Genomic DNA, 27,999 nt, shown 5'->3' on the forward strand with positions numbered 1-27,999 from the left:
GTATGAAGCTTTCTACTTTCGTTTTCGGTGTTTTAGGGGCTTTATCCGGTGGACGCTGTACAACAGTGATTACCGTTCTGAGTAACCTTTACTTCCGTTTTTTTTAAAAGTGGAAAACCCCAAGTTATTTGACAGTGTTATGTTTACATGAGATATTATTACAATTATTGTTATTATTGGATTTCAAGGCATCGCAACCAAATAGGTAAATTTATTAATACAACATTTTTAGTTTTTTTTTGTTGAGTTAAACTTGTCTAATTATTTTGTTTATAATACACACTAGTAACGTAGTTTCGTTTTCAAATTGTTTACAATTTGCACATAGCTGATATTCTGACATTTTAATCTGTTTATATTTTAAGCAAGAGTTTGCTCAGGATCGTTGAATGTCCGACGTCAGTCCACATTTGCTCGTTAACACTCTAGCGGTCACAATTTTGCCTCACTCACCATCAGGATGCGTATCTAGGTCTCGGATTAAAAACTAAACCACGTGCGCTAAAAATAGAATAATCTTGTCAACACTCTAGTGGCAACAGTTTTGATCTAAATATTCTGGAAATTTGTCTGAAAATTGACTTGATGATTTTTAGGACAAGTTCGAATATTGGGCACCTGGGGTCAAAAACTAGGTCACACTGCCAAAATACGGAAAAAACATTGTTAACACTCTAGTGGTCACATTTTTTGACTCAATCATCATCAAAATTTGTCAAGATGCTTTCAAGGTAATTGCTAAGATGAATGCGAACATGAGTAATCTCGGATGAAAAACTAGGTCACAGGAGCTAAAAATAGAAAAAATCGTGTTTACACTCTAGTGGCTACTGTTTTGATTCAAATATCCTGGAAGTGATTCTGAAAATTTGTTTTGATGAATTCTAGGTCAAGATCGAATATGACTCACCTGGGGTCAAAAACTAGGTCACATCGCCCAAATATGGATAAAACCTTAATTGTTAACACTCTAGTGGTAACATTTTTGACTCAATTGTCATCAAACTTGGTCAGGATGCTTGTCTAGGTAATTGCTCGGATGAATTCTAACATGGGTCATCTCAAAAGAAAAACTAGGTCACAGGAGCTAAAAATAGAAAATTCTTGTTCACTCACTAATGGCTATTGTTTTAATCCAAATATCCTGAAATTTAGTCTGCAAGTTTGTTTTGATAATTTTTAGGTCAAGTTCGAATATGGGTCACCTGGGTCAAAAACAAGGTCACACCACCCAAATATGGAAAATCCTTGTTCACACTCTAGTGGTCGCATTTTTGACTCAATCATCATCAAACCTTGTCAGGAAGCTTGTCTAGGTAATTGCTCGGATGAGATCGAACACTGGTTATCTCAGATAAAAAAACTAGGTCACAGGAGCTAAAAATAGAAACATCTTATTAACACTATAGTTGCCACTATTTTGATCCAAATATCCTGGAAATTGGTCTGGTAGTTTGTTGTTGTTTGTCCCATCTCCTTAACCCACCATCGCACATGAAACAGCGCACAAGGTCTTCAATGCCTGGATGGATTAGGAATGGCAATAAACATATTATATATACTAAAAAATAGTAGTGCGACTTATTGAAAAATATGTATTTAGCAAAGTAGAAAGATATAGAGAATATTTGTTTGTTTTGCATATAAGATTGAAATATAATTTCACTGAGTGAACACCAGATGCAATATTTTCACGAGTGGCGTAGCCACGAGTGAAAATATAACAGCTGGTGTTCACGAATGAAATATTTTTCAATTTTATATGTAAAACAAATAAATTTTCTTTTTTTATTTCATGCTTTTTAAGTGATTTTAAGTATTTTTACTGATTTTGCCGCGTAACGTCGCGCATTCTCCTTTGTGACGTCATCACATCATGACGTCACATCATCAATAGTTCTGTTAAATTTCTCTAATTTTGTTACATTTTTAATATGATGTATGGTGACATCGACTTTCTTTTCCTAAAGAAGCAAAATTTACGCATGACAGCATTTATTTCTGTCTGTTATTCCATTTAGTTATATATGATTTTCTTTTCATCCGCATTCAGATATAGTCCGGCTACAATGAAAATTATATTTTATAAATTTCACTAGTGGTTTATCAGAATATAATCATCTGATATATTACAATAAAACACTGGGAAGCATGAAATAAAATCAACCTGTTTTATAATTTTCACTTATTCATATTTATATCGTTCATAAAGTAAGAGATAATTTGCCAACAACAAATTTTAGCATATTAAACATTATCTTATATTCTTCAAATAGCTAATTAAGTGTTCTTCGTATATTTTGCCTTCTAGAAATTCAAATTTTTTTAAAAGCATACATCTGTTAAAGGTAAACAAGACTGAACGTAAAAGACTATAACTATAGAAAATATATTTACCAAGGTAGAAAAGCCCAGGTTTTGCCAAAGTTTCTGGTTTCTGGGATAAATGTCTCGGCCAATTCTTGAAAAAGATAAAAGGTGCGTTTCATATGTCTTTAGCTCCGGGTGGCGACAACCTAAATGGGAAAAATGTTATCCATCAATTTCATCGTAAAATCATGATTTCATTGAGTGATCTTATAAATTTAGAAATATGATAATCTGAACAAATATCTTTATACATAGATACTATACAAGCGTCAATATCAATATTTTTTTCAGTGTGTCACAAAGGTGTTCTTTACATTCACACATATGATATGTTTAAAATCATCTGTTAACTTACTTTGAATATTGTTTCTCGGGATCGCTTTTTCTTTATCTTGTTCGCCACATTTGTTCTGAAAAGAATATATGTTTACTAAACATGGATATATTCGTTTGAAATATTCACTAATCATTAAAAAACCCTTAGCATTTTAAACAAAATCATTAAGGCTCAATATAAAAAATAACATTATTTATACATGGACAAAGGGTTTTGGTTGTATTCAAACAATGTGCACGTTTGAAATAATGTGCATTATGTCCACTGGCGTTATACAAACCATGTCACAGATGATAAGTCAAATATATCATATCATATCATATAATATCATTGCAGGTTGACTTCTTAACACAACTACATATACATACACAAATAGTTACAATGAAAATAATGATACAATGTTCAATACCTCCTTTGCATGAAGGGACTTATTGCTAACATAGAACTCTTTACATTACTATTTCGCCAGAAGTTTCGCATACATGTATTAATTTATTTGGTTAATGAAAGTACAGGAGACGACTAAAAAGGGTAAATGATCTTTCGTAGCTGCCTTGCGTGTCTGTTCAATAATTTGTTCTGTGTAAGTTCTATATCTTTATCATGATTTTGCATCTCCAGGTGGTCGAGGAGTTCAAGTCGATGACTTCTAATTCAGTTACCTCTCTTGCGTGGGTTCTATCCCCGGGAAATGCTTTGGTAGTTTTGCGCGGAGGAAGGTATTATAGTACTGGTGTAACTCTCCAGGGTCGATAGTTAGGAAACTACCCCCCTATATGACTGAAATAATGTTGGAAAAAGGCGTAAAATCAAACAAACAAACAAGCATCTCCCGGTATCGCACACATGACTTAAATGTAAAACGAAATCCGGTACAACTAAAAAGGACTATAATCATACCTTTATTGTTGATAATCTTACAGGTCCTAAGTATTCTGGGGGGTAATAACAGTCCGCAGAGTATCGGACATGTTCTAGTAAAGTCTTTCAGGCTTATTCCACATTGGAAACAACGCACCAAGTCGCTTTGATCTGCAATATAATAAATGATATCATGACATTTTGTGTCTCTTTTTTTTCAAAATCAAACTATTTTGATAATCAAAAACGATACGATAATGACAACAGACTTTAAATGAAAATTGTTTAAAAACTTCTCGTGTTGGTCATACATCCAAATTAAAAGCAAAGAAAAGGCAAAAAATCTGAAAGTGTCAGATGAAGACAAATCGATAATTTTTATTAGTTTGGCAAATTTGTTAACGCCTTTCTTTTTAGGGCAAGGAATAACATTAACAAGTATGTATTTTTCTTGTTAACGGATACTTTACATGTCTTCATTATGAAAGAGACATTACTGTAACAGCAATGACTAAATAATAACTAACTTGTATGGAAAAATCCTGCTTCAGACAAGCATACGGGATCTGGATTAGAACGTGTCCACCTCGCAAAAGATCGAAGTCGTCGCCCATAATAATCAAATGTAATCCGCATGTATTGGTGGAGGTGTCGGTCTACGTGTGGCAGTCTGGGTTTCCCTAGGTATTGTGTTTGACAAAGTTTCCTGCTTGTTTGTAACAGGATTGGTAACTGTATGGCGGTCAGTGATTTATGGGTAATATCTTGAGATTGATGGATGACCCGTTTGAAAATGCGATCTCCCATCGTTCACAGTTATCTTGATCTATAGAGACATGATGAGGAAATTTCGCCGCAGCAAAAAACCTCGGCAATAGTTATTTAAGAATCACGTTGGTTTTTGTTATTTGTTGTTTTCTGTTGGTTTTTTTTTCTGTGATAAAACTAATATTTCCTTTCCGTACTATTTCTTGAGTACTGAATGAATTCAGTTAAATCGTATAATAAAAAAATCAGACTGTAAAAAGTTAAATGTAGCTTTAATATCAATATATTTAATGTTTCCAACCCTGGTCAAGGGTTCGCTTATTAAGCATTGGATGAGATCCGTCATTTGTGCTCGTGTACAGATGACAGGAGTTTGCCTCACAAATATCACGTGCAAAAATATCAATTATTTTCTTAATAAATTTCCATTCAGCACGACCGTATCCTTTAAAACAAGGTATGATGTTCAGCTTTTATAAAAAAAGTTATAAGGTCGGCTTTTGAAATGAACTATACTGTTAATACCTCAAGTTTATGATTTTGATCTAAACAGTTCCGAGAAGATTATTAACTGATCCATTTAGGCAAATATCAAAGCAATTATCATTTCACTCACGTTAATAAAAAAAAGAGTAAAGTAAACAATTAGGTACATATAAAATTCAAGAGAAAAATTAAATTTATTATGTATCTGTAATACTGTAATACTCAAGGTATTATCCCGACCTGATTTGCACAAGAAGAAAATTAAAAAAAAAAACTTTTTATATACAGATAAGTAAAAATAAATTTTACCTCTGAATTATATTCGGCCGAGGCTTTTACTCGTCACCTTTCTTTTGTCTGGCATACGCATAATCCGGAAACCAGCGACCGTGTTCCGTTCAGGTGTCATCATCTTCGTCCCATCTCCTTAACCCACCATCGCACATGAAACATTTTTTCTATGATCCTGAAATACCTGGAAAATCATAGATAGTAATGACTTTTTTGGCAATTTTATGGTAGTGTTTGCTACTATTTCACTGACATGTGAAAATTGTTTTTCGATCCCAACTCATAAAAGACCGTTTACAAACCATATTAATTTGTATATGAATTCCTTAAGCATTGCAATGTTCCGTGCAAGTAGATTATCAAAGACTAAAAGATATAAATGTGTTTATTTTATATATTTTCTTAATTTGTCAAGCTAAATTTCCATTTTATCTGAATCAACTGGTGCCAATATATCCAAATCAGTTCAGGAACGGGATAATATTCCAAATCAGCCCGGAACGATTACGCACCATGACAGTTGTTGTGTAAATTCAAAAGTTCAAAAGTATAGCATTGCGTTTGTTTGTGTTTTATTTTTTGCCCAAAAGAGAATAAATCTAAACACTTTAATGCATTCTTAGCAGAGGATGTGACAAAAAATCGCCAATAAATAGTGAGAACCATTGAAGATGCAAGAAGAGATCTCACTGGACATTCGATGCTCGCATTTGCTATAAACAAAATCGTAAATCTAGAAGCACATTGCACAGGTTCACATACATATATGGGTAATCCCAGAAATAATCAAGACCAATGTGAGACCAAAAACATAAATAGATCAATATCAACAAGAACCCAAAAAAAAAAAAAAATTAAAAAACTCGACACTCGACAAAACAATGAATTTCTACAAGAGTATTTAAAAAATACTATCCTATATGCACTGTGTTGTTTATTACCTGCTTATTCACAATGATCTCTTTTTTTCTGCGCTGATGTATGTGAATATAAAACAACATACACGTATACAAATTACGTGTGAAAGTAACTTTTGATGGAGATAATTGTAAACTATATCAAAAGGAACATAAAATAGATAAATTCTAACCTTAAACTCAAAGCTTTTTTTACCAGATTTCATCCATAGCAAGCCTCATATTAAAATGCTTCATCTGTTCTCATGTGAAATATGTTGTTTTTCTGTATCATTTGTATTGAAAAGGTCTGTTATCATCAAAGTGCATGCAATATAATTTTGTGTTTTTCCCTTGTTATTTTTTTTTAAAACTGTATTTAACACGTTCTATTCTATTTATAGTATTATATTTATAGTTAAGTAAACGGAGAACTTAAATATATCGGTCAGCCCAATACATTACTTGACTGTATTTGACCTAATGTAGTGGATAAAATGACATATTGAATTGTATACTTTTTTTGAAATATTTCAGGTGTACCTTAAGTATAATAACACACCTTTAAATATTAAATGAAATAGTTTTGTGGCTATGGCAAGAAACATGTTATCACTATTGTTTAACTTTTAGTTTCTCTGTCTTTAAATCTTATCTTCGGTCAAAAGTTTTCAGTGGCCATACTTATACTCCGTTGGTTACGCTCCGAAAGTGAGCGATAGTGGAACATTCGACCGATGCGCAGGAGAGTATCCGTAGGTCTATTTCAAACAGTTTTTCGTCTGATATTTTTATATATTTTATTTTGCTAAAGAGCTAATCCTCATGAGTTTGTCCTTTTGCAACTTACATTATGTTTTATTTACTTTAACACAAGCTAAAACATGTAGTTAAACTTCAATCTCTCCTAAGTACTTACTTATCCTTATTTAGTCCGATAGGAACAAGGTATATACCTTTACAAGAAAATACAGTGCGTTACATTTCTTTATTTAGATAAAGAAAATTCAGACAGAGTTTGATAGAATTTGTCAAGGTGCATTTTATAAATATATAAAAAATATTTTACTATGGAAGCCCTGGACGCTTCAATAGTTTTAGCGTCGGCTTAAAATCCATGCATTCTACAGTTTCATTAACTTTTTTAACAGCATTTTCTTTAATATCATTTAGTTTTGTTGACAAATTATGATTTTGAAAGGAAAACCCCTGGGTAACCATATAGTTTGTATACCAAATTTAACCTGCGATTGAAGACTAGATAAGCAGCTCCATAGGTGCTTTTCGCATTGATTTTACCAAAAATATTTTTCATCTTGTTATTCGTGTAATATTATATCAATACATTAAAAATACAATTATGCCCTTCATACATCAGGATCGATGTCTGCGTTTTCCATTTATCTCTCAGGTCAGGATAGATTGTGCATTGAATTTGTATCATTACGTTTATTCTTAGGAGGAAAACATATTTCTACCGTTTCTTTCTGTTTTTTCTTCACGCATATTACACATGATATATAATAAAGTGAAATACATAAGTGTGCTGATCCTATGGATTGTATCGTTCGAGCTGATATGGCAAAATTTTATTAGCATGAGATCGCAAGTCCACTATTACTTTTATGAGTATATTATTTCATAAATTTTAACCGAACTGATGATGAAGTGCTATTTTCAATATTTTTTTATTTCAGGTTACAGATGGCTTTTAAAACAACTCACGATAATTCAGGTATTGGGGATACAGAACGACATGAAGAGGAACCATCTTCCACATTTAATGAAAGACAGGAAGGTGACGGTGAAGAATACGAAGACAAAGATGATGCAGATTTGCGACAAACAGAACGGTCCTATTTTGAGTTAAACGATAGTATAGATGATACGTATTGTGAGACACAATACTGGCATGAAAGGCAAGACATAGATTCAGATAAAATAAACTCTAAAACTGAGAATCAGGAAAAAAATGATGAAAGCAATGGCGACACTTACAATCAAACAAATAAGCAAAGTTACAATGAGCTAAAAGACGGCAATTGTGTCGACACTGTTGATTGTAATGAGGAAGAAATTAGAAATGAGATTCCAACTGAACCACCTATCTTTAGTCGTGAAAATGAATGTCATACACAGTCTGCTGTAGAGGATAAAAGAATCGTGGATACACGAAACAGTGGTTCGCAAATACCAAACCTAAGCACATTCGAGGTTCCATTTTCCATTAACGAATGTTCAGAATTAATTGAAAATGAAGCTATTGATAGGAAGCCACATGCTGAAGCAACTGAATATCCTTACCGATGTAATGAAAGAACAGGAAAGCATACAGAGTTTGGGAAGACATATATCGTGAAAAAGGGGCCTGACACACTTGAAGTACAAACAGAAAATACCGAGAAAAGATATGATTCCTCGAATGATGAAACAAATTCATCCTCTGATATTTACCCTGAGGAGCCAAATCAAAAAGAAGAAGAAATTGAGAATGCAACGAAGGAAGGATTGAAAGAAACCACGTGTAGCTATTCCTTATCCTTGGTTTTTATTATTGTCTTGTTAGCGTTAGGCATAACCGCAATACTTACCTTTGATATGCAGGGGCATCCGCCAAATAATCATCCATCAATCAAGTTAAAGGTCTTGTCTGATTTATATAAAGATGATCTTTCTCGGTGTCTTAAGGGTCTTTACAACAATTCATGGCAAAATGATGGTTTCGTGTATGCAGTTGGAGATCGTGGTCGTCCAACGTATGTTCCACCAATACCACCAGATGAACCAGACTTGCCACAACCAAATATTACCGGGAATGCAACCAGAGATGTAACGCAAAATGGATTCAACTCTTCAAGGACACCAGCACCAGAGCTTGATAGAAATGAAAGCAACACTTACACATATATCGGTGTGCAAGAACTGAGAGTTTGCGGTCTAAATGATGATAATTCAACAAGACATAATGATTTTAGAAATGATGACCCTGACGATTTTATCAGCCTAAGAACTTTTCATAATTTAAGACGTGAGAGAGATAGCTCAACAGAGTCCTTGCCAAATTTAGAAAATGGCAGCAGTCAGTTTGAGCAAGCTTGTGCCAGCTTTATCAATTTGAAATATCAGGACGATCATCGCGAAGTACCTGGCCTATCCAATTTGACATGTGTAAGTAGATCTTTTCCTTAGCTTAAATAATAAACTTATTTTCCATAAATAATTTTCTGATATTGGAAATAATATCCAGGTTTAGTATTAAGTTATTTCATTGACTTTTTATATGCCCGAAATAATTTCGTGCATATTATGTTATACCCCCTGGCGTCTGTCCGTCCGTCTGCCTGTCCGCTTTACGTTAGCAATTTGGTTTCCGGAGAATAACTTAAGTTCCATTTGGCCCACAATATGAAAACTACACAGTATGATTGTCCATATTGGGTAGAAGACCCCTATTGATTTTGGGGTCACAAGGTCAAAGGCAGGGTCACTATTACCTTAAAACTGAAAACAGTTTCCAGAGCATAACATAAGTTCCATTTGGCCCACAATATTCAAACTTCATAGGATGGTTGTCCATATTAGGTAGGAGAACCCTATTGTTTTTGAGGTCACAAGGTCAAAAGTAAAGGTCACTATTACCTTAAAACTGAAAACAGTTTCCGGAGCATAAATTACGTTTCATTTGGCCAACAATATTCAAACTGCATAGAATGATTGTCCGTATTAGGTAGAAGATTCCTATTGATTTTGGGGTCACAAGGTCAAATGTCAAGGTCACTATTACCATAAAACTGAAAACAGTTTTCGCTCAATAACTTAAGTATCAATCAACCTGCAGCTGTAAAATTTTATAGGCTGAATAACCAAGTCCAATACATAAACCCTATTGATTTTAGGGTCATAAGGTCAAAGGTCAGGGTCACAATGATCTTTACACTGAAAATTCAGGTTTCTGGAGCATAACTTTAATTCCATTTGGCAGACAGTGTTCAAACTTCATAGGATTATTGTCAATATTGAGTAGAAGACCCCTATTAATGTTTGGGTCACGAGGTCAAAGGTCAATGTCACTATAACCTTAAACTGAAAACGGTTTCCGCTCAATAACTTAAGTATTAATCAACCTACAACTGTAAAATTTTATAGGATGAATAGCCATGTCCAATTGATTTAGGGTCAAACAGTGTTCAAATGTCATAGGATGATTGCGTATATTCAATAAAAGATCCATATCTATATTGGGGTCACAAGGTCAGTGGTCAATAACAGTTTGTTATTCTTGTTTTTTTTGGGTTTTACGTCATACCAACACAGCATATGTCATTTGGTGACGTTCCAGCTTTACTGGTGGACGAATACCTCGTGAGTTTCATCTTCTCATTTAAAAAATTACAAATATATTTCTTGTCCCGGCTAGGTGGATCTGAAGGACCTAAAGCATTTTAATCTGCTCTGAAAATTAACCAAGCTATAAATATGCTGTAGGTCAGATTCGATCTTACTTTAAAAATGAAAGTCTAACTTTTAATAAAACCAGGTAAATGATATAGTTCTGTGCCAAAACAATATGTAAGTACCATGAGGTATTTTAATCATAATTAAATGAGGCATATATGTACTAAAATACTAGAAAGGGTAACAATGATATTGCTGCTAAAAGTCAAAAGTATAAAAGTATTTCTTTTGGTACAATAATGCTCAAATTAATTTTTATATATTTATAAGTATGCTTTGCATATTCAGAGTAGAAACAATGGAGAAAGACAAGTCGAACCAACATGCTATTACCTTGATGGTGAGTACATGTACAAATCCTTTCACATATTTTTTGTACAATATTCGTGTTTTTTCAGGTTGTATCATTTCATCGTTATCATTAACAATAACTAATGCAGCAAGTGTATATTCACTTTAAGATTGATATTGTTATGGCTTTTGTAATGTAACCATAATGCTTATAAAGAAAATATTGGATAAAAATGAAAGTAAACTAACTATATTCATTGACAAACATATGTTTGTATTATCAGATTATAATCAGTTGAAAATTAAATGATATAGATGGAGAACATTATGAAAACTGTTATTTTTAGATTTTCAATTTTTATTTTAGGATACACTTATCAATAAAGTATACATTATGAGATATATATAAAATTTATACTAAAATCTTTAACTTTCAGGTGGTGAAAGTACAGCATTGTTGACAAGGAGTTTAAACCTCAATGTTATTAATCAACAACAAAGTGAAGGACAGCATCTGGATGACTTTGCAAATGATCCGTTTTATCTGAGAGAGTTTGAAAGCTTTATTTCAGCTGGTCTATCAAGCAGAGATGTTAGAGCTAGAACCTTCCGAGATCCCCGATATCCCCCATGGCCACACGAATATCTATCCCCTGCCACAATGGCGGATGCCGGCTTGTATTACACAGGTATATTTATTATATAATCATTTGACACAATATCGAATCCGTTAAAGACATAGATGATATTGTTTATATCTTATCAATTATAATGTGGTTAGAAATATGGAAGAAAGTAATTATTGATATCTCATAAGATGTACGTGTTTCGTAATTAATGTTTTATACATGGAACTATGTGTGACACAGATATGAAAGATAAGGTCAAGTTTGAATAGTTTTACAATCTGTGTAATTGTCTAGATGTGTACTTTGTTTGTTCAAATTTACAGGAATTGGAGATAAAGCTGCATGCTTTTTCTGTGGAAATTGTATGGACAACTGGAAACCAGGTGAGTTGCTTTATAAATTGCTTAAAATATTCCATTTAACCACGTACCTGATTTCAAAAAAATGATACTGTAAACATGAACAATCAAGGCACGCCAGTACGTTATCATTTTGCTCTCAACGTATATGCAGTCACTCATTGATTTGACTCTACACCAAATATGTATGTTCATGTATGTAGGTACACATTTTCATTGATATTCAAATTTTAGAATCGCAATTGGTCTGCAGACGAGTATAGACGAAAACCTAAACCATCACCATGTCCCCATTTATTCATTTCAAAATATGGTTTTGCTTTTTATTCCCCTATCGGTTTACCGGAGGGAACTTTAGGTTTACCCTCCGTCCGTCTGTCCGTCAGTCCGTCCGTCTGTCCGTCCGTCAGTCCGTCCGTACGTCCACAAGACTGGATCCCGCGATAACTTAAAAAGAACTGAAAATATTTTTATAAAAATTTATATATGGATAGATGTTAGTATGGAGATTATGCACATCTTTTTCTTTTCTTCCTATATTGAAATTCGGGTTGCTATGGCAACAAATAGACTAAAAATATGACAAATTTTACATATCACTTGGATCCAGTGATAACGCAAAAAGAACGGGAAATATTTTTATGAAACTTGTAATATAGGTAGATGGCAGTCTGAAGATTATGCACATCCTTTTCTTCCTATGTTGATAATTATGGTTGCTATGGCAACAAATATACTGAATTTCAAGATTTCTGATTCTAGTTTTTACGCTTTTTCACTATAGGTTCTTTATTTCTTAAGGTATTTTCTTCAAACTTAAAATATAAGTTTCTAGCCATCAACCACATCATATGTGACAAGGTTTACAACTCTAGCACAAAATTTATCAGAATTTCCTCCCTTGAACTTAGAAGTTTCATGAAAAGAAAACTTTTTTTAATAACTTCTTTATTTCTGAATGTATCTACTTCAAACTTTATATTTATGTTTCTTATTATCACTCAACATTTGTGAGAAAGTTCAATACTATAGCAAGAATATTACCAGAATTATGCCCCTTTTGAACTTTTTTTTTCAAGAAATTGGTAATTTTTACTCCAACTTCTTCAATCATTATAGGCTTGTCTTCAAACTCCCACATAATATGACAAGGTTTATAAATCTCGCATCCATATTTCCAGAATTATCTCCTCCTTAAACTTTGAATTTTTCTTATTCATTGTTTTAACTTTCTTTTACTTCAAATTCAAAATAAACATTCATTATCAACACATTCATTCCTAATTGTTCTTTGTAACACTCACATCATGTATGACGTCTTGCATCTTTATTTCAAGAGTTATCTCCTTTTTAAGAATTTTGCTTTTAAAAATGTTATATTTTGATAACAGGGATGTTTAAAAAAAACTTTGATTGTCCTTCAGTCCGTCTGTCTGTCTGTACATAAAAACTGTTTCCTGTGATCATTTTTGAAAAACCTTTTTCAACAAATTTTATTAAAATAGAAACATAAGTGAATGGCCAATGGCCCTTCACAATGTTGCTGGGGTTCTAACCGGTAGGGGGCTTATGGAATGTTTGCAATACAATGATAATTGCTTGTTAATGCTTAATTAATCATTCTAACTATAAATATAATACAAAATGTAATGTCCTTGTCAAACATTATTCTTATCTTGATTTTTTCTAATTAAATTTTATCTTTTACATATAATTAGTTAAATCAATTTTCCACACCGAAAAGTTTCTAATAACTTCAATCAAACCGCTCAGAGTCTTTGATACTGGATAAAGTCATCATTTGACAGGTCTTACTATGAATACAGAAATAGTTTTTTTTTCTGTATAAAATACAGACATAAAGTTGTACGAGCAATAATGCTTCAGCTAAAATTGTCATTTTATATAGATATTAGAGCCTCTTTTTCCCCTTCACATATTTCGAAAAGGACGCACGACGTTCTTCTGAAAGTGAAATTATAGCTCTAAATTTTAGAACTACAAAATATTGAAAAATGTTGACTAATTAGAAAATCAACGTGCCAAACTATTTGTCTGATACCAATTTTTGCGTTTTAAAAGTATTAAAGTGATTAAAATGTTAAATTATGATGGCATATAATTATCCCGTTTACTTTCTGACTGTTGCCCCGTACTTCACTTCAGTGTTATTATATTTTCTGGTCCTTCAGGATCATTGATGCCAGCACTATTAAGTGTTGAAAATTGAGTACCGTTCGAGCCGGTACTAGCGGGAGTTAGGGATGTTGCACGTATTCATTATCCCTCATGTACAGACTCAATCAAACTGAGTCTCCAATTCTCTTGTAATTTTGTTGTGATTAATGCTTTCGAGGGATCACTTTGTTTCAAGAATGTTTTACTAGTTAGCTTTCGTGTTAACATGATAAAAACAGATATTTATCAGACTTACTAAATATTTTTTTTTATTAGATTAATACATAACGAATAAGTATCTAACTTCCAAAATTACTAAAAGGTGCACAGAACTGCCAACACTGACGAGGGCTGTTCGAAAAGAATTGCCTATTTCTATCTGGAGACTTTAAATTTCAAGTAAGCTCAAAAGTGTTTATTTCATGCCCTCGAAGTACTCCCCGTGGCTAGAAATGCAAAGTTTCAGCCGATGTATCTACTTCTTGAAGGCGTCACGATACGTTGATTTGGGCACAGTAATAAGGTACTGATGAATGGCAGATCCAAGTGTCTGTCGGGACTTGTATTTCCATCCAGCAAGGAAGGATTTGAATTTCGGAACCAAAAAGAAATCACATGGGGCAAGGTCTGGAGAATACGCGGGGTGAGGCAAAACAGTTACTTTTTCTTTTTTTAAAAACGCCGAAACTTTTGCGGAGGTATGAGCGGGGGCCTTGTCATGTAGAAGACGGATATGCTCAAAAACCAGTGACTGGGCGTCGTTTCTTATAATACTTTTTAAGTTTCTTAAGTACTACGTCTTTGTAGTACTTCCCTGTGATACTTTTGCCCCTTTTCACCGGCACTAGTATTGCGACTCCTTCGCCAGAGAAGGAAATTGCATACAAAACCTTTTTTGCACTCAAAGAGCGTTTGGCAATTATTGGGCATTTGCTGTGTTTAGTGGCCCAGAGTTTGTTGCTTACTTTTCTGACGGGCTCAAAACAGTGAACCCAAGTTTCATCACCTGTAACGACATTGGCAAACTGTTTTTTGTCATATTTTGGCAACATTTGAAGCAGTTTTTTGCCACCTTAACACGTTGCCTCTTTTGCTCATCGGTCAACAGATGTGGCACCATCTAGCAGAAATCTTTCTGACTTTCAAATGCTTCTTCAAAATAAAGTGAACCGTCGCCCTGCTAGTGTTATACCCGTAACTTAAGAGTTTCCTATATCATAACACTTAAAACAGATAGAAATCAGCAAACAATTACAATCTTGAGAGTTTCCTCCTCTCTTGTGGCCTTTTTCTTTTGTTTCCAATGTAAACCCTAGTTCAAAAGTTAACTTATACTAGCTTATGATGTCGAAAGCTACTTTACAGCTATATATGATAAGTCAGTAAGGTGCGTGCCTTCAGTGGGTGAATACAGTACCCTATTCAGTTTTTGAATGTATTACTTTTTCATTGGTAATAACTATTTCAGTGGATTCACTCTTCAATTTTAACTATATTTCTTGTAAAATTGTTTACTTTATGCGTAACATTTTGTAAATTTTACAATAGGCTTATATCTTAATTGTTGGAATAAGTTTCATTTATTTGTTACTTGGAATGTGTGACCCCTGCTCAATTCCAATTTCTGTTAAAGGAACTAAACTGATATGTAGTAAGTGCAAAAAAAAATGTTATATATCGTTTGAGTTTTTTCATATATGCAACATGGAAAAGAATAACACTGTTATCAAACCCTCATTGAAATTGTACTGAATATAATGGATTAGAAAGAACAATGAAAAATTATTTCAATGTCATGTTATGTCATGTTGTTCTGTTTACGGGACTTGAATAAGGTAAAAATCTGTTGTGGTAGAAGCAGTAGTAGTAGAACAATTAATACCTGTCTTGTTTAAAAGATTGAGAAAAATATGAACTACTAACTTCGTGACAGAACAACGTTAAATGTTTGAATGTAAAGATGTTTTCAAACATACGCAAACATATCTTGTCAATAGCATTCAATCGTCTTAGCCTTTTTAACTAAAGGGCAACAAACTCAACCAAACTATTTGCTCATAAAAAAATCAGAATAATATTAGAATGTATTGTGTATATGAATTGTACCATATGCTATACCATATAAATAGCAGGCTCTACTGATATGTCATAAAAAGGTAAAAGGAATAGAAACTTAACGAACGTTCGAAACAGCAAAACTGAAAATGTTACAGGCTCTTTTGATTGAACCTGTTCATGACTGTAGAGGTGATAAACAATGTTTAAATCATAATTTTCTACATTCCTTCAAAGTTTCAGCTAAGCAAATTATAACGTACAATCTGAGGAAAGAGCTCGAACCTTTGCTTTGTTTGTAAGTTAGTAATGTAATGTCAATTTTATTTCATGCAAGTATTGAATGACAAAAGAATAATAATTGTAATTTCTATCTTGTCTTTATATTGGACCGCTTATACATGTAAATTCTGTCTTGTATATCTAACCGTATTCAATATGCTGCACTAAAAATATCCTTTTCATCTTTGGTACTTTGTTTCAGTAATCAAAAATTAAGGTAAAAATGCATTTTGTTTGCATGAAGTTTAAGTTGAGTATACGTATTCTTTTTGCATGGTTTATTTTACATCCTATTGGTGTTTTTCATTTTATACTGGTACATATAAAGTCCTATAAGTAGTATCATTATAAGTGTTACTACTAAACGTACACTGGTTAGAGTTGATGACTTCTTATCCAGTTACCTCTCTGACGTGGGTTCGATAACCGGGAGATGCTTTGGTAGTTTAACCCTCAATATCCTTTTTATTTTAAACGTAGATTTCTCTTTTTATAATAGAAACTGTTATTGTCTGACAATATTGACCTGAGACTGATCAATCTTCTGGCAATATCTCGTAGGAGTCCGTATTTTGTAAAAAGAATATCTAATAGAAAACTGAGATCGAGCCACAGCTTATACTTGGAAATCTAGTATATGATCACCGTGCCTAGTAATAATTGACTTGAAAAGTATTACTTCTTAATAATTGATAAAACTGCTTTTTCAACGAGTTTACTTTGATAACCAATTATTAACGAGAAAATGTAATTGAATATTCAAATGTCTCAGGCCAGTTTTGCCAAACTATTTAAGTTTAAGTTTTGTAGTTAGATGTTGTTATATCCTTGCATGTCGTTGTGGGATTCATTGAAGCATGCCATACGTTTTTTTATTCAGATTTTACTCTTTCTTACTTTCATTCTTTTCAACATTTATGTGTACACCCTTTTCAGGAATGCATTGCATGCTACGACTAAGCTCAAATTTGTCATCCCGTTCTTTTGGCACATAAATTACTTCTGCTAATTTATGTAGCATGTCATCAAAGTGGTGTATGTCAGCCATCAGCAAGTTTCATATACTAAACAGCAAGTTTCATATACTAAACTGTTTGTCTGAATTTTCACTTTGCTCAGATTAGAAATCCAAGATGGTTTCCAAGATTACAATCGAATTCGTAGATAATGAAGAAGATTAGTTTTGACCTATTTCTATTTATTGAAAAATATGTCTATTAAGTGAAATATTTTTCAAGAAAATTTTCATTTATAGCGCTTTGATAGATAGGTTCGCCGTTGTATTTAGGCATACGAGAGGTGATTCATATTGATGTAAACGCTTTTTAATTTGATTTAACTATTCCATAATTTTCATTTCATTGCTGTAAATATTCAATTTGTAAACCATGGGCATAGTAGATCATTCTACATCGCCTCGGCTAGCTTGTAAGTGTCTTATAAATGGTCAATTGCTCCAGTTTCTGCCAGTCCTGTTTCAACACCTTTTAAAGTCCACTCAAGATGTATATTTTATGCCCCCCTTCGAAGAAGAGGGGGTATATTGTTTTGCTAATGTCGGTCTGTCTGTCGGTCTGTCTGTCGGTCCGTCGGTCTGTCGGTCTGTCCGTCGGTAGACCACATGGTTTCCGCTGATTATCTTGAAAAGTATTTATCACAAAGTCTTCATATTTCACATAGTGATTGGTCATAACTAGTAGATGACACCTATTGATTTTGGGGTCACTAGGTTGAAGTCAAGGTCACAGGGGCCTTAAATGTCAAAATGGTTTCCGCTGATTATCTTGAAAAGTATTATCACAAAGTCTTCATATTTCACACAGTGATTGGTCATCACTAGTAGATGACCCCTATTGATTTTGGGGTCAAAGGTCAAGGTCACATTGGCCTTAAATGTCAAAATTGTTTCCGCTGATTATCTTGAAAAGTATGTATCACAAAGTCTTCATATTTCACATAGTGATTGGTCATCACTAGTAGATGACCCCTATTGATTTTGGGGTCACTAGGTCAAAGGTCAAGGTCAAAGGGGCCTTAAATGTCAAAATGGTTTCCGCTGATTATCTTGGAAAGTTTTTATCACAAAGTCTTCATATTTCACATACTGATTGGTCATAACTAGTAGATGACCCCTATGGACCTTTCCGGTTTTTCGTAGCGGAACATTTTAGCCACACCTTTTCCATTCATTGCTAGGTCAAATGCTCACAAACAGTATCTTAAACATAAGCACGTGTTCTTTTGTGCAAACCAGGTCAACCAGTGACTATTTATTATCTCAGTGTAGCGATTGGATAACAAAATAGCCAATATATAAAACTGTAAACACCGGAAAGATCCATTGATTTTGGGGTCACTAGGCCAAAGGTCAAGGTCACAGGGACCTTAAATGTCAAAATGGTTTCTGATGATTATCTTGAAAAGTATGTATCACAAAGTCTTCATATTTCACATAGTGATTGGTCATTACTAGTAGAAGACCCCTATTTGATTTTGGGGTCACTAGGCCAAAGGTCAAGGTCACAGGGACCTTAAATGTCAAAATGGTTTCTGAGATTATCTTGAAAAGTATGTATCACAAAGTCTTCATATTTCACATAGTGATTGGTCATCACTAGTAGATGACCCCTATTGATTTTGGGGTCACTAGGTCGAAGGTCAAGGTCACAGGGGCTTTAAATGTCAAAATGGTTTCCGCTGATTATCTTGAAAAGTATGCATCAACAAAGTCTTCATATTTCACATAGTGGTTGGGCATCACTAGTAGATGACCCTATTGATTTTGGGGTCACTAGGGTTGAAGGTCAAGGTCACAGGGGCCTTAAATGTCAAAATGGTTTCCGCTGATTATCTTAAAAAGTATGTATCACAAGTCTTCATATTTCACATAGTGATTGGTCATCACTAGTAGATGACCCCTATTGATTTTGGGGTCAATAGGTCAAAGGTCAAGGTCACAGGGACCTTAAAATGTCAAAATGGTTTCCGCTGATTATCTTGAAAAGTATTCATCACAAAGTCTTCATATTTCACATAGTGATTGGTCATAACTAGTAAAATGACCCCATATTGTTTTTGGGGTCACTAGGTCAAAGGTCAAAGGTCACAGGGGCCTTAAATGTCAAAAAGGGTTTCCCGCTGATTATCTTGAAAAGTATTCATCACAAAGTCTTCATATTTCACCTAGTTATTGGTCATAAAATAATAAGATGACCTCTATTGATTTAGGGGTCATTTGGTCAAAGGTCAATGTCACATGGGCCTTAAATGTCAAAATGGTTTCCGTTGATTTTTCCATAATTGAACACTTCCATGTACCCATTTTTGGCAAGTTTCTGTAATAAAATTACCAATTTTGTGCGTCAATGGCTAGAAAGGGGGGTATATGTGTCGTTCGACATTCTTGTTCGCTTTTGTAATCGGCGTTTTAAGATGCCCCAGATTTCAAAGTTCATGGGTGCTGCATCAGGACTCTTTGGCATCCATTCCTCTTGGGTTAAGTGCTTGACCTTACGCTCGAAGCACTGTTCTGATGGAAAATCATTTCCTTTGCACGAGCAGGGAACAATCTTGGAAGGTCATTTTTCATAAATGGCTTTAACACATTTTTTACATAGTAGCCTGCATTAACTTAAACACCTTTATTTATATTTAAAGGAGGTCTTGCCTTAGAAACTAACTCCAGCCAATACCATAAAAACGAATTCCGCTTAACAAACTTAAGTTTTTGCCTGTCTGTCTCGTTTTCTCCTATATGGAAAACATACCTTCGACCATAGCTACCACATAATAGAACATCACATTGTCCGTAGTGCCAATTCTTTTCCATTTTCCGCTATTTGAGCCAAGAACGAGTACGCCTCTTCTGAATTTGCTTCTCATTAAGCTTATGAAACTTGCATTCATCCTTAGTTTCATACGTTTTATGTAATAAATGATGCGATTTACTGTTGACTGAGATACCCCTAATTCTTTTGCCATCTGTCTTTGGGTTGGTGGATTGACCGATCTCATCATATTGCATAAAAAATGTTATTTAAAAAATGTATGTATGTATGTATGTATGTATGTGTTTTTTTTTTCTTAAATGAGGTTTCATTTTTGTGGAATAGAAGCAAAAAAGAAAGTAAAACAACAAAAAAACTTTGACTAAGTTTTTGTTTACACATGCGCACTTCATTCCAAACTCTTAATAAAATAGTGACAACATTTGCCTGTCTATACAATTAAAAAGGGGAGTTTTGAAAATCGGAGCGATTTTCGGACGGCAAATGATGTTGACCACTAAACACTTGTTGAATTCTTATGAATAATTAAGTTCAAACGACCACAATAAACCATTTGTAATGACAAACATGATTCATGTGAATTTATATGTGAAAAACATAAGTCTATACCATAGATGTAACATACAGTGTCCTTTTCTTGGAGAAACAATTTCTTACCATATGAAAAACATATGTTATTCATGTGTATCTATATGAAAAACATGTGAAAAACATGTGTCTGTACCATAAGTAAAACATATGGGATACTTTTCTTGGAGACACCATATGTTTCTTTCACATGTGTGTCACATACGTTTAGCATATGGTGCATTTTGACCTGTGTAAAACATGCTCCGGACAACTTAATTAATGGGTCTCATGTGTAATTTAAAAATTGATTTTGATTACTTTAAATTTTAATTACTTAAAACAAACTTGCATTCGGGCATATATTGCCCAACCTATGCTATGCTATTGTTTTTTATCTGTTATTGTAATTTTTTTGCAGGCGATGTCCCATTTTCGGAACACAAAAGGCTTTTCCCCGACTGCAATTATGTTAGGCGGCATTCGACGAATACACCCCAGGTACCACATGCTACTTATTTTTACTCAACATGCAAGAGTTTCAACTAGAACTGTTAATTACAATCTGACAATTGTTGACCCTATTGCATTTAAAAAAGAAGTTGGACTTTAATCCAAAACGTACTTAAATTTCAGTTTAAAGCTGGTAGATCCAGTATTGATTATTAATATGAAGAAATCTAAGAAAATCTCATTACTTAGATTTTGTATGACGTATGCTTTGACTGTTTCAAATATTAACACGATTTGATTAGAGAAATCTTTATTCATTTGTTACACCTAACTTTAATCAAGAAAATGCACAATTAAAAATAAATGATAGAAAAATATTACTTTAGCAGAAGATTCGATTTTTACCTTATATTGTGTATCAATTCCTGTGAGTTCTTGAAAGTTGTAATTTATCTCTGTTAAAATGGTACCAACACATCAAATTGTCTGGTTTAGGCAAAATGATTTGTTGAAATGTCTTATAAATCGTAATCAATCAACAAAGTTGCCATTTTCTAATTAAGGTGTGCGTAGCTTACACGGAACCTTTTCTACATTTTAATCTTATGTGTAATTTAGTTGTCCCGATACAGTATTTTTTCCTAAAAATTTTGAAACATAGTAGGAAGCCATCAGCATACTATTTGTTCATATTGCAAACTCAATGTTGTAATTGTATAACACAGAGTTGGTAGATCTTACCTTATCAAAATTGTCCCGACAACTCCAAAAGACAGGCGGTCAAAACAGAATATCATTAAGCCTTTGTTTACTAGATATTGTTTAATGATATAACCATGACTTGTCATGTGATTTAATTTTAGCCACAGATGTTTCCCCAACGTGAACTAAACAGAAGAAGTGAGTTAGAAAGTAAGAGGTCTAAACATTAATTTTGCTCGTAGATTAGACTAGACATATATTTAAGCAGGCTAATGGTATTTGCATATAGCCATGTAATTCAGTCAAATAGAATAAAAGATGTTCACCGTTATTTGGAGATTCAACACCAAAACAATGTCCTGGAGATATTGTCTGCATATGCAGTCTTTTTGTTAAATGTTAATGTTAAATGTTAAGTTTTACATAAAACTGTAAACACCGGAAAGGTCCATTGATTTTGGGGTCACTAGGCCAAAGGTCAAGGTCACAGGGACCTTAAATGTCAAAATGGTTTCTGATGATTATCTTGAAAAGTATGTATCACAAAGTCTTAGAAATTAATTATAAATATTACATGCATTTTTGCAGCACATATGCTTTCTATTTCCAATCATGACTTACAGTATTAGTTCGCTGGCTGCATAAAGAATTAATAAACAAAACATTTAAATTAACAGGACTTAGATTCCCTTTTTTCTATATAAACATGTGAACTATTTATTTCATGCTTTCCAGTGTTTTACTGTAATACAATGTATATTAGATGAAACCACTAGTGAAATTTATAAAATATAATTTTCACTGTAGCCGGACTATATCTGAATGAAAAGAAAATCATAACTAACTGGACTAACAGGTAAAGATAAATGCCGTCATACGTAAATTTTGCTTCTATATGAAAACAAAAGTAGATATCATCATGCATCATGTCAAAAATGTAACAAAATTAGAGAATGTTTAACAGAACTATATTTCAAAATTGATTATGTGACGTCATGATGTGATGACGTCACAAGGGAGAATGCGCGACGTTACGCGGCAAAATTAGTAAAAAGTACTTTTAATCACTTAAAAAAGCATGAAATAAAAAGAAAATTTATTTGTTTTACATATAAGATTGAAATATATTTCATTCGTGAACACCAGCTATTATAATATAATATTATATAATTATAATATTGCATCTGGTGTTTACTCAGTGAAATTATATTTCAATCTTACATGCAAAACAAAAAAAATATCCTCTATTTCTTTTTTTTTTTATTAAGCTTAAACTTCAGTCTTTAGTTTTTACTGACGGATTTGAATCATAGTTGAAAAAAAAGGAATAGATATCTTCAAGTGATAAAATAATTCAAATTTGACCTTGATGGCCTGGATTAAAATGTTATAATTTGCTTAACTGTTATAACTATATTATTTATTCATGAATTTGACTCCTTTTTGGACAAAATAACACTAATGACAAAAACAACATGTCAAAAATTCAAATCTGGCCCACATATAAATGGCATTAACATTGAGGGCCAACTTATCAAAATTTGTTAAAATCTTCGTAACTTTGTTTATTATTTACTGATTTGATCTATACATATACTGTTGCGTTCATTGAATGCCGCCTTCCTTGTTGATCTTGTCTGACATGTTGAACTATCGACATATTGATTGATTTAAGTATGACCTTAATCTGAAAATGACATTGATTTTCAAGGTCAAATATGAAATTCAAAATATATTTGGTAAAAGAAAATAATGTTGTTTTTTTAGAATTCTTTACTAGAATTTTCTTCCTCTGATGTTTTTGATTAAGAAATAAGAAACAGATGAGTGTAGTTCATGCTTTGAGATGACTCTGGCTGATCTTATATTATTGTGTCCCTTGATATAGACGTTATATTAGGTTTAGGCAGGTATGAAGTTATTTTGTCAAATAAAGGAATTATTCATTAAGAACAATTATACAGAAACATGATATTACAAACTTCGAATGACTTTCTACGCTCAGCTATAGATTCCTTAGACCTTGAATTCTAAAATGTTAGGATTTTATCCAACCAACTCATACTATATACAGCGGGCAACGCGGGAGACCGATAGTTCTTCTATATAAAACATGTTTTAACTAAACCGAATGATTTGTGTTACTCAAACACATGGTATAAATAGTAATTCGATGGCATCTACCTTTCTTGATCACATGTATAGACTTGATATTACTCTGCTATTGTTTATATGGCTATAATTACTTTACAAGTCCAGTTATTAGACACTTATTATTTCAAAATGAAGTTCTTTTTTCTTTAACGATTTTTTTTCTTTTGTTGAAAACTTATTCTTTATATACAAGCACGTATACATACCCATTACAGATAGATGTTTGGCTTGACTTATGTATATCGTTCTATTTATGAAGGAAAAGTTTAAAAACAAATGGATCAAAGTCTTCTTTTAAAGCCCTAAAATATGTAAAATGTAACTGTTATATAATATAATATGGATTCTATTTATTTTCATTTCATTATTCTCTTTCACAGGGGAGAGCTTATCGGGACAAGAGAGCATTGGAACATCATCTGATATGCAAGCACAAAACGTGCTACAACCGTTTCCTAACGACACAGGAGGTTCCTCCGCTCAGCAGCCAAAACTTAAATGTGACAATTTACCAGCAGTCAGTAAAAAAAGAAATGATTCGAAACTCATGAATGACCGGAATGATGATGGAAAAATGTGTGCTCAGGATGAAGATACTCGAGCCGTTTTACCAACAAGGAGCAGTGATAACAACCGTATAAGAAGAACAAGACGATATAGTAAGTTTCGCACTATTGAATTAATTTATTTTTTACACTTCTATGATCTACAGTCTGTTAATTTAAATATGGAACAGGGCTAAACCGTCGGAAGCAATAAAACAACAATACGATATGAAAAATTCAGACCCAGTTTGAGTGTTAACTGGCGGAGTAAAATGAATCTCTAGTAAATCTTAGTATTATTATATATACATTGTGTATTTGTTATTGCAAAGTTAAAAATCCTAATTTACATAGTTTTTAGATAAAAAAAAGATGATATATTTGGTACTTCTCATTGTCGATCATGAATATACACTTGAATTTGAACCTGCTGTTTTCATTCATATGTTTTCGGTCCTATGAAAGGATATTTATTTTCAGAATTGATATTCAAATTTAATGTACTTTCAAATGTACATCAACTCGGGTCAAACATATAAGAGATATCGTGAAGTTATCTTTTATATCTAACAGGTGGTTCAGACACGCAAGATCACAGTAGAAACAAGGCATACTGTTCTGTTTCCAGACAAGTAAACAGTGCTTCAGATCCAGCTTTACATAACAGGGTAACCACGGGTATGTAGGCACATTTTGACGATTCTCAATGTGGGTTTTATTCGCTGCTAAATATCTCATTAAACCCTATTTTACATTCAGATATAAAACTAAAATCATTAAGTGAATGGTGATCAGATATCAAACAGAACAGATATTATTTAAAATGTATATTTAAATTACAATATGCTTTATTTCCAGATGCAAATTCAGAAAACGTAATAGACTCAAATTCTTTCGGAAGAGCGCACACTGTATTAAATCCTCGTGATACAGGGGGCTCACAACCACAATTTCACATGGTTAGCTCGAGAAATAGACTATTTGTAGACAGAACAACTCAAAGAAGTTTGGGGTCAACTGCACGCGAAAATACTTCTAGGATGCTATATACTTATTGTGAGGAAGTTCAAGGTACGCTCAGCTTTCATTCGGCAACAAAACTTTTGGATAAACAGTACATGTAATTTATGATGTTACATTTAAAAATGTCGCTGGAACAAATCAAAACAATAAAATTATTGGCATGACAATTATATGTTTTTATTGTTTTTTTTATTTTGTGATTTGTTTTCTAGTCGAGTTTTGTTAATTTCACAATGCTGTTGCCTCGTACTGACTTACGACATTTTTACGTATTATTCTTTAGAAACGTACTTTTTCAGACTCATCAAACTTGCCTGAAGTATATCGTACACATTTGTACCAGCCTGATCTGTATGATGAAAGAAAATCAGAATCGCAGCATCCGAGTAATACCGTGAGAAACAGGCGATCTTCCTCAAGGATAAGGCAGAATGGCGAGTCCACATATGACGGGGCTACCAATAGACTACCATTACTAACGCTTTCAAACAATCCACTGTCCTCACTGTCAACAGGAAACGTTGAAAGGAACAGTCACCAAACAACAAGACATGCTGGCAAGACCGATACAAATATTTTCAATTTGAAGTTCCTGTATAAATGTATAAGAATAAATGACCCATGAGTAAATGCTTTTGGTCAGTGGTTGTTTCCATGGTACATATGATATCTAAATGTTAAGTCAGTTTGGTTAATTAATGTCGTATATGTTAATATCTACGAATGTACACCACACAAATGATTACAGGAATAATTTTGCTTGTAAAAAAGAAAAAAAAGTTCAACAGAAAGACCAGTAGTTCCTAATGTTCTCATATATTTCAATCTGAAGAAAACATTTGCCTCATAACAGTGTAATCAAGGATAATGTGCCTTTTAGTTTTCATACAGATTTGAACACTTGTTATTTCTACGTTTTTAATTCACATTCATCTATGAAATAGCAGATATTTCTTAAATTATAAAATGATTCTTAATAAGGTCAATATTGCATTCAATAATTTGTTACATCCTGCTACTGCTACAAACTAATAAATGTTCACAGAAATTACACAGTAAACAGCCCTTAAATTGGGCATTCAGATTAGTCTGATGAAGGGCTATTTTACGGTGATGTATGATTTATACTGTACTTTTATATCTCAGAACGCATTGGTCAAAGGAATGGAATTGAAGAAATACTTGATTCCAGTCTCGGCAGAAGGTTTCTTAATGACGGATACCGGAGGTCAGATGTAGCTCGGGCTATAGAGATCACTCTCAGAGCCAGAACAAGTAAGAACAGATTATATGCTAATACAAGTTATTTCACATAAGAAGAATAAGGTACATGCTAATACTAAAAATGAACCTGTCTGTATAATTCAATTGAAAATAAGATCAGGCATGTACATATTCGAGAGAAAGATAATTCAACAATAAAGATAAATGTAGAACTTTTTGATGGAATGCTTAAATGTAGATTTTTTTCACCATTAAAATTTGATATTCTGTTTAAATCTATCGATGAATAATAAGGAAACAAAAATGAAAATCATCTTGTCTTTTAAGGCATGTGCTTTGGAGCTTGGAAAAAGCTTGCTTGCAAATTGCATACGAGTCTACATGGCACATGACCCACCCCACTAAAAATGGACAATAAACAATGTTTTATTTTTCCCCCTGTTCATTTACAGTCGAAAGAGATGTTGGTAATATCTACCAAGAAATTATGGTAGTACTCAGTGTTTTACGCGCCAGGAGGAGGCGATGTCGTTGATGATAATGCTGAATGTTTGAAGTTGTTTAACAAATACAGGACACCTATATAAACTTTTTATATGTAATTGTCCTTCAGTGTTTTGTTGATTTGCGTTTTTAACTATATTAATTGTACATACTCATGTTTGTTAACAGGTTGATGTAATATTATATGTAAATAATGTAAACTATTATACAGTATATAGGTTGATTTAAAGACACTTCTGATTAGTGTGAATGCTATAAGCTCAAATGATCCTTTTTGTGCTCAGATGTGAGTTTTTGTGAATGCATTGGATTCGTCGTTCACATTTACTGGACAGAATATGTAGTGGCAACACCTTGTAATTTTCTACAAAAATGATATCCACCTTGCAACTGAGTGTCGCTTTGTTTATTTAAAAAAGGTCTACTTATGCTAAACTAAAATACCTAGAGCTTACACACTTGACATGAAGTATTTCTTTGTTGACATGTACATGATAATCACGGGGTCAATATGTGTCCGCACTTGAGTCATCTAGTTATTATAGACTTATATAGAAAAACACATTTAAATCTTCTTCAGGAAACCTCTTCCACGCCAAGAGCCCATATAGTTGGGATGTAGCATTGCCTAATTAACATCTACAAATAACATATAATTATGCCCCTAGGATCATAAATCATGTAATTATGCCCTAGGATCATAAATCATGCCCCTGGATAAAAATGGTCCTATCCCAAGCTCACTTATAAGATACCTGGTACTGGAAAACACATTTAAATA

The 27,999-nt window shown here is 33.1% G+C and overlaps 1 protein-coding gene across 1 annotated transcript; it reads left to right on the forward strand.

Annotated features, from left to right (window-relative positions):
* The first annotated feature begins 80 nt into the window (after positions 1–80).
* Positions 81–27,999, forward strand: LOC132753532 (uncharacterized). The gene is made up of 13 exons (XM_060744009.1): positions 81–205; positions 7,707–9,177; positions 10,753–10,804; positions 11,193–11,444; positions 11,708–11,767; positions 21,035–21,114; positions 21,930–21,978; positions 24,303–24,581; positions 25,041–25,145; positions 25,326–25,538; positions 25,790–26,047; positions 26,637–26,765; positions 27,167–27,999. Exons 2-13 carry the CDS (start codon positions 7,714–7,716, stop codon positions 27,247–27,249), a joined length of 3,024 nt encoding a protein of 1,007 aa, XP_060599992.1. The 5' UTR covers positions 81–205; positions 7,707–7,713; the 3' UTR covers positions 27,250–27,999.

This window comes from Ruditapes philippinarum, unplaced genomic scaffold (genome assembly GCF_026571515.1).
Source record: "Ruditapes philippinarum isolate M1 unplaced genomic scaffold, ASM2657151v2 ctg2314_1_1_1_1, whole genome shotgun sequence".
Lineage (NCBI taxonomy): Eukaryota > Metazoa > Mollusca > Bivalvia > Venerida > Veneridae > Ruditapes > Ruditapes philippinarum.

Excerpts from the sequence above, each read along its gene's own strand:
- LOC132753532 (XM_060744009.1), top strand. The coding sequence starts at position 7,714 with ATGGCTTTTAAAACAACTCACGATAATTCAGGTATTGGGGATACAGAA. Across the intron at positions 21,979-24,302 it reads CAGAAGAAGTGAGTTAGAAA|GGGAGAGCTTATCGGGACAA; the intron begins GTAAGAGGTCTA and ends TCTCTTTCACAG. Across the intron at positions 25,146-25,325 it reads ACATAACAGGGTAACCACGG|ATGCAAATTCAGAAAACGTA; the intron begins GTATGTAGGCAC and ends CTTTATTTCCAG.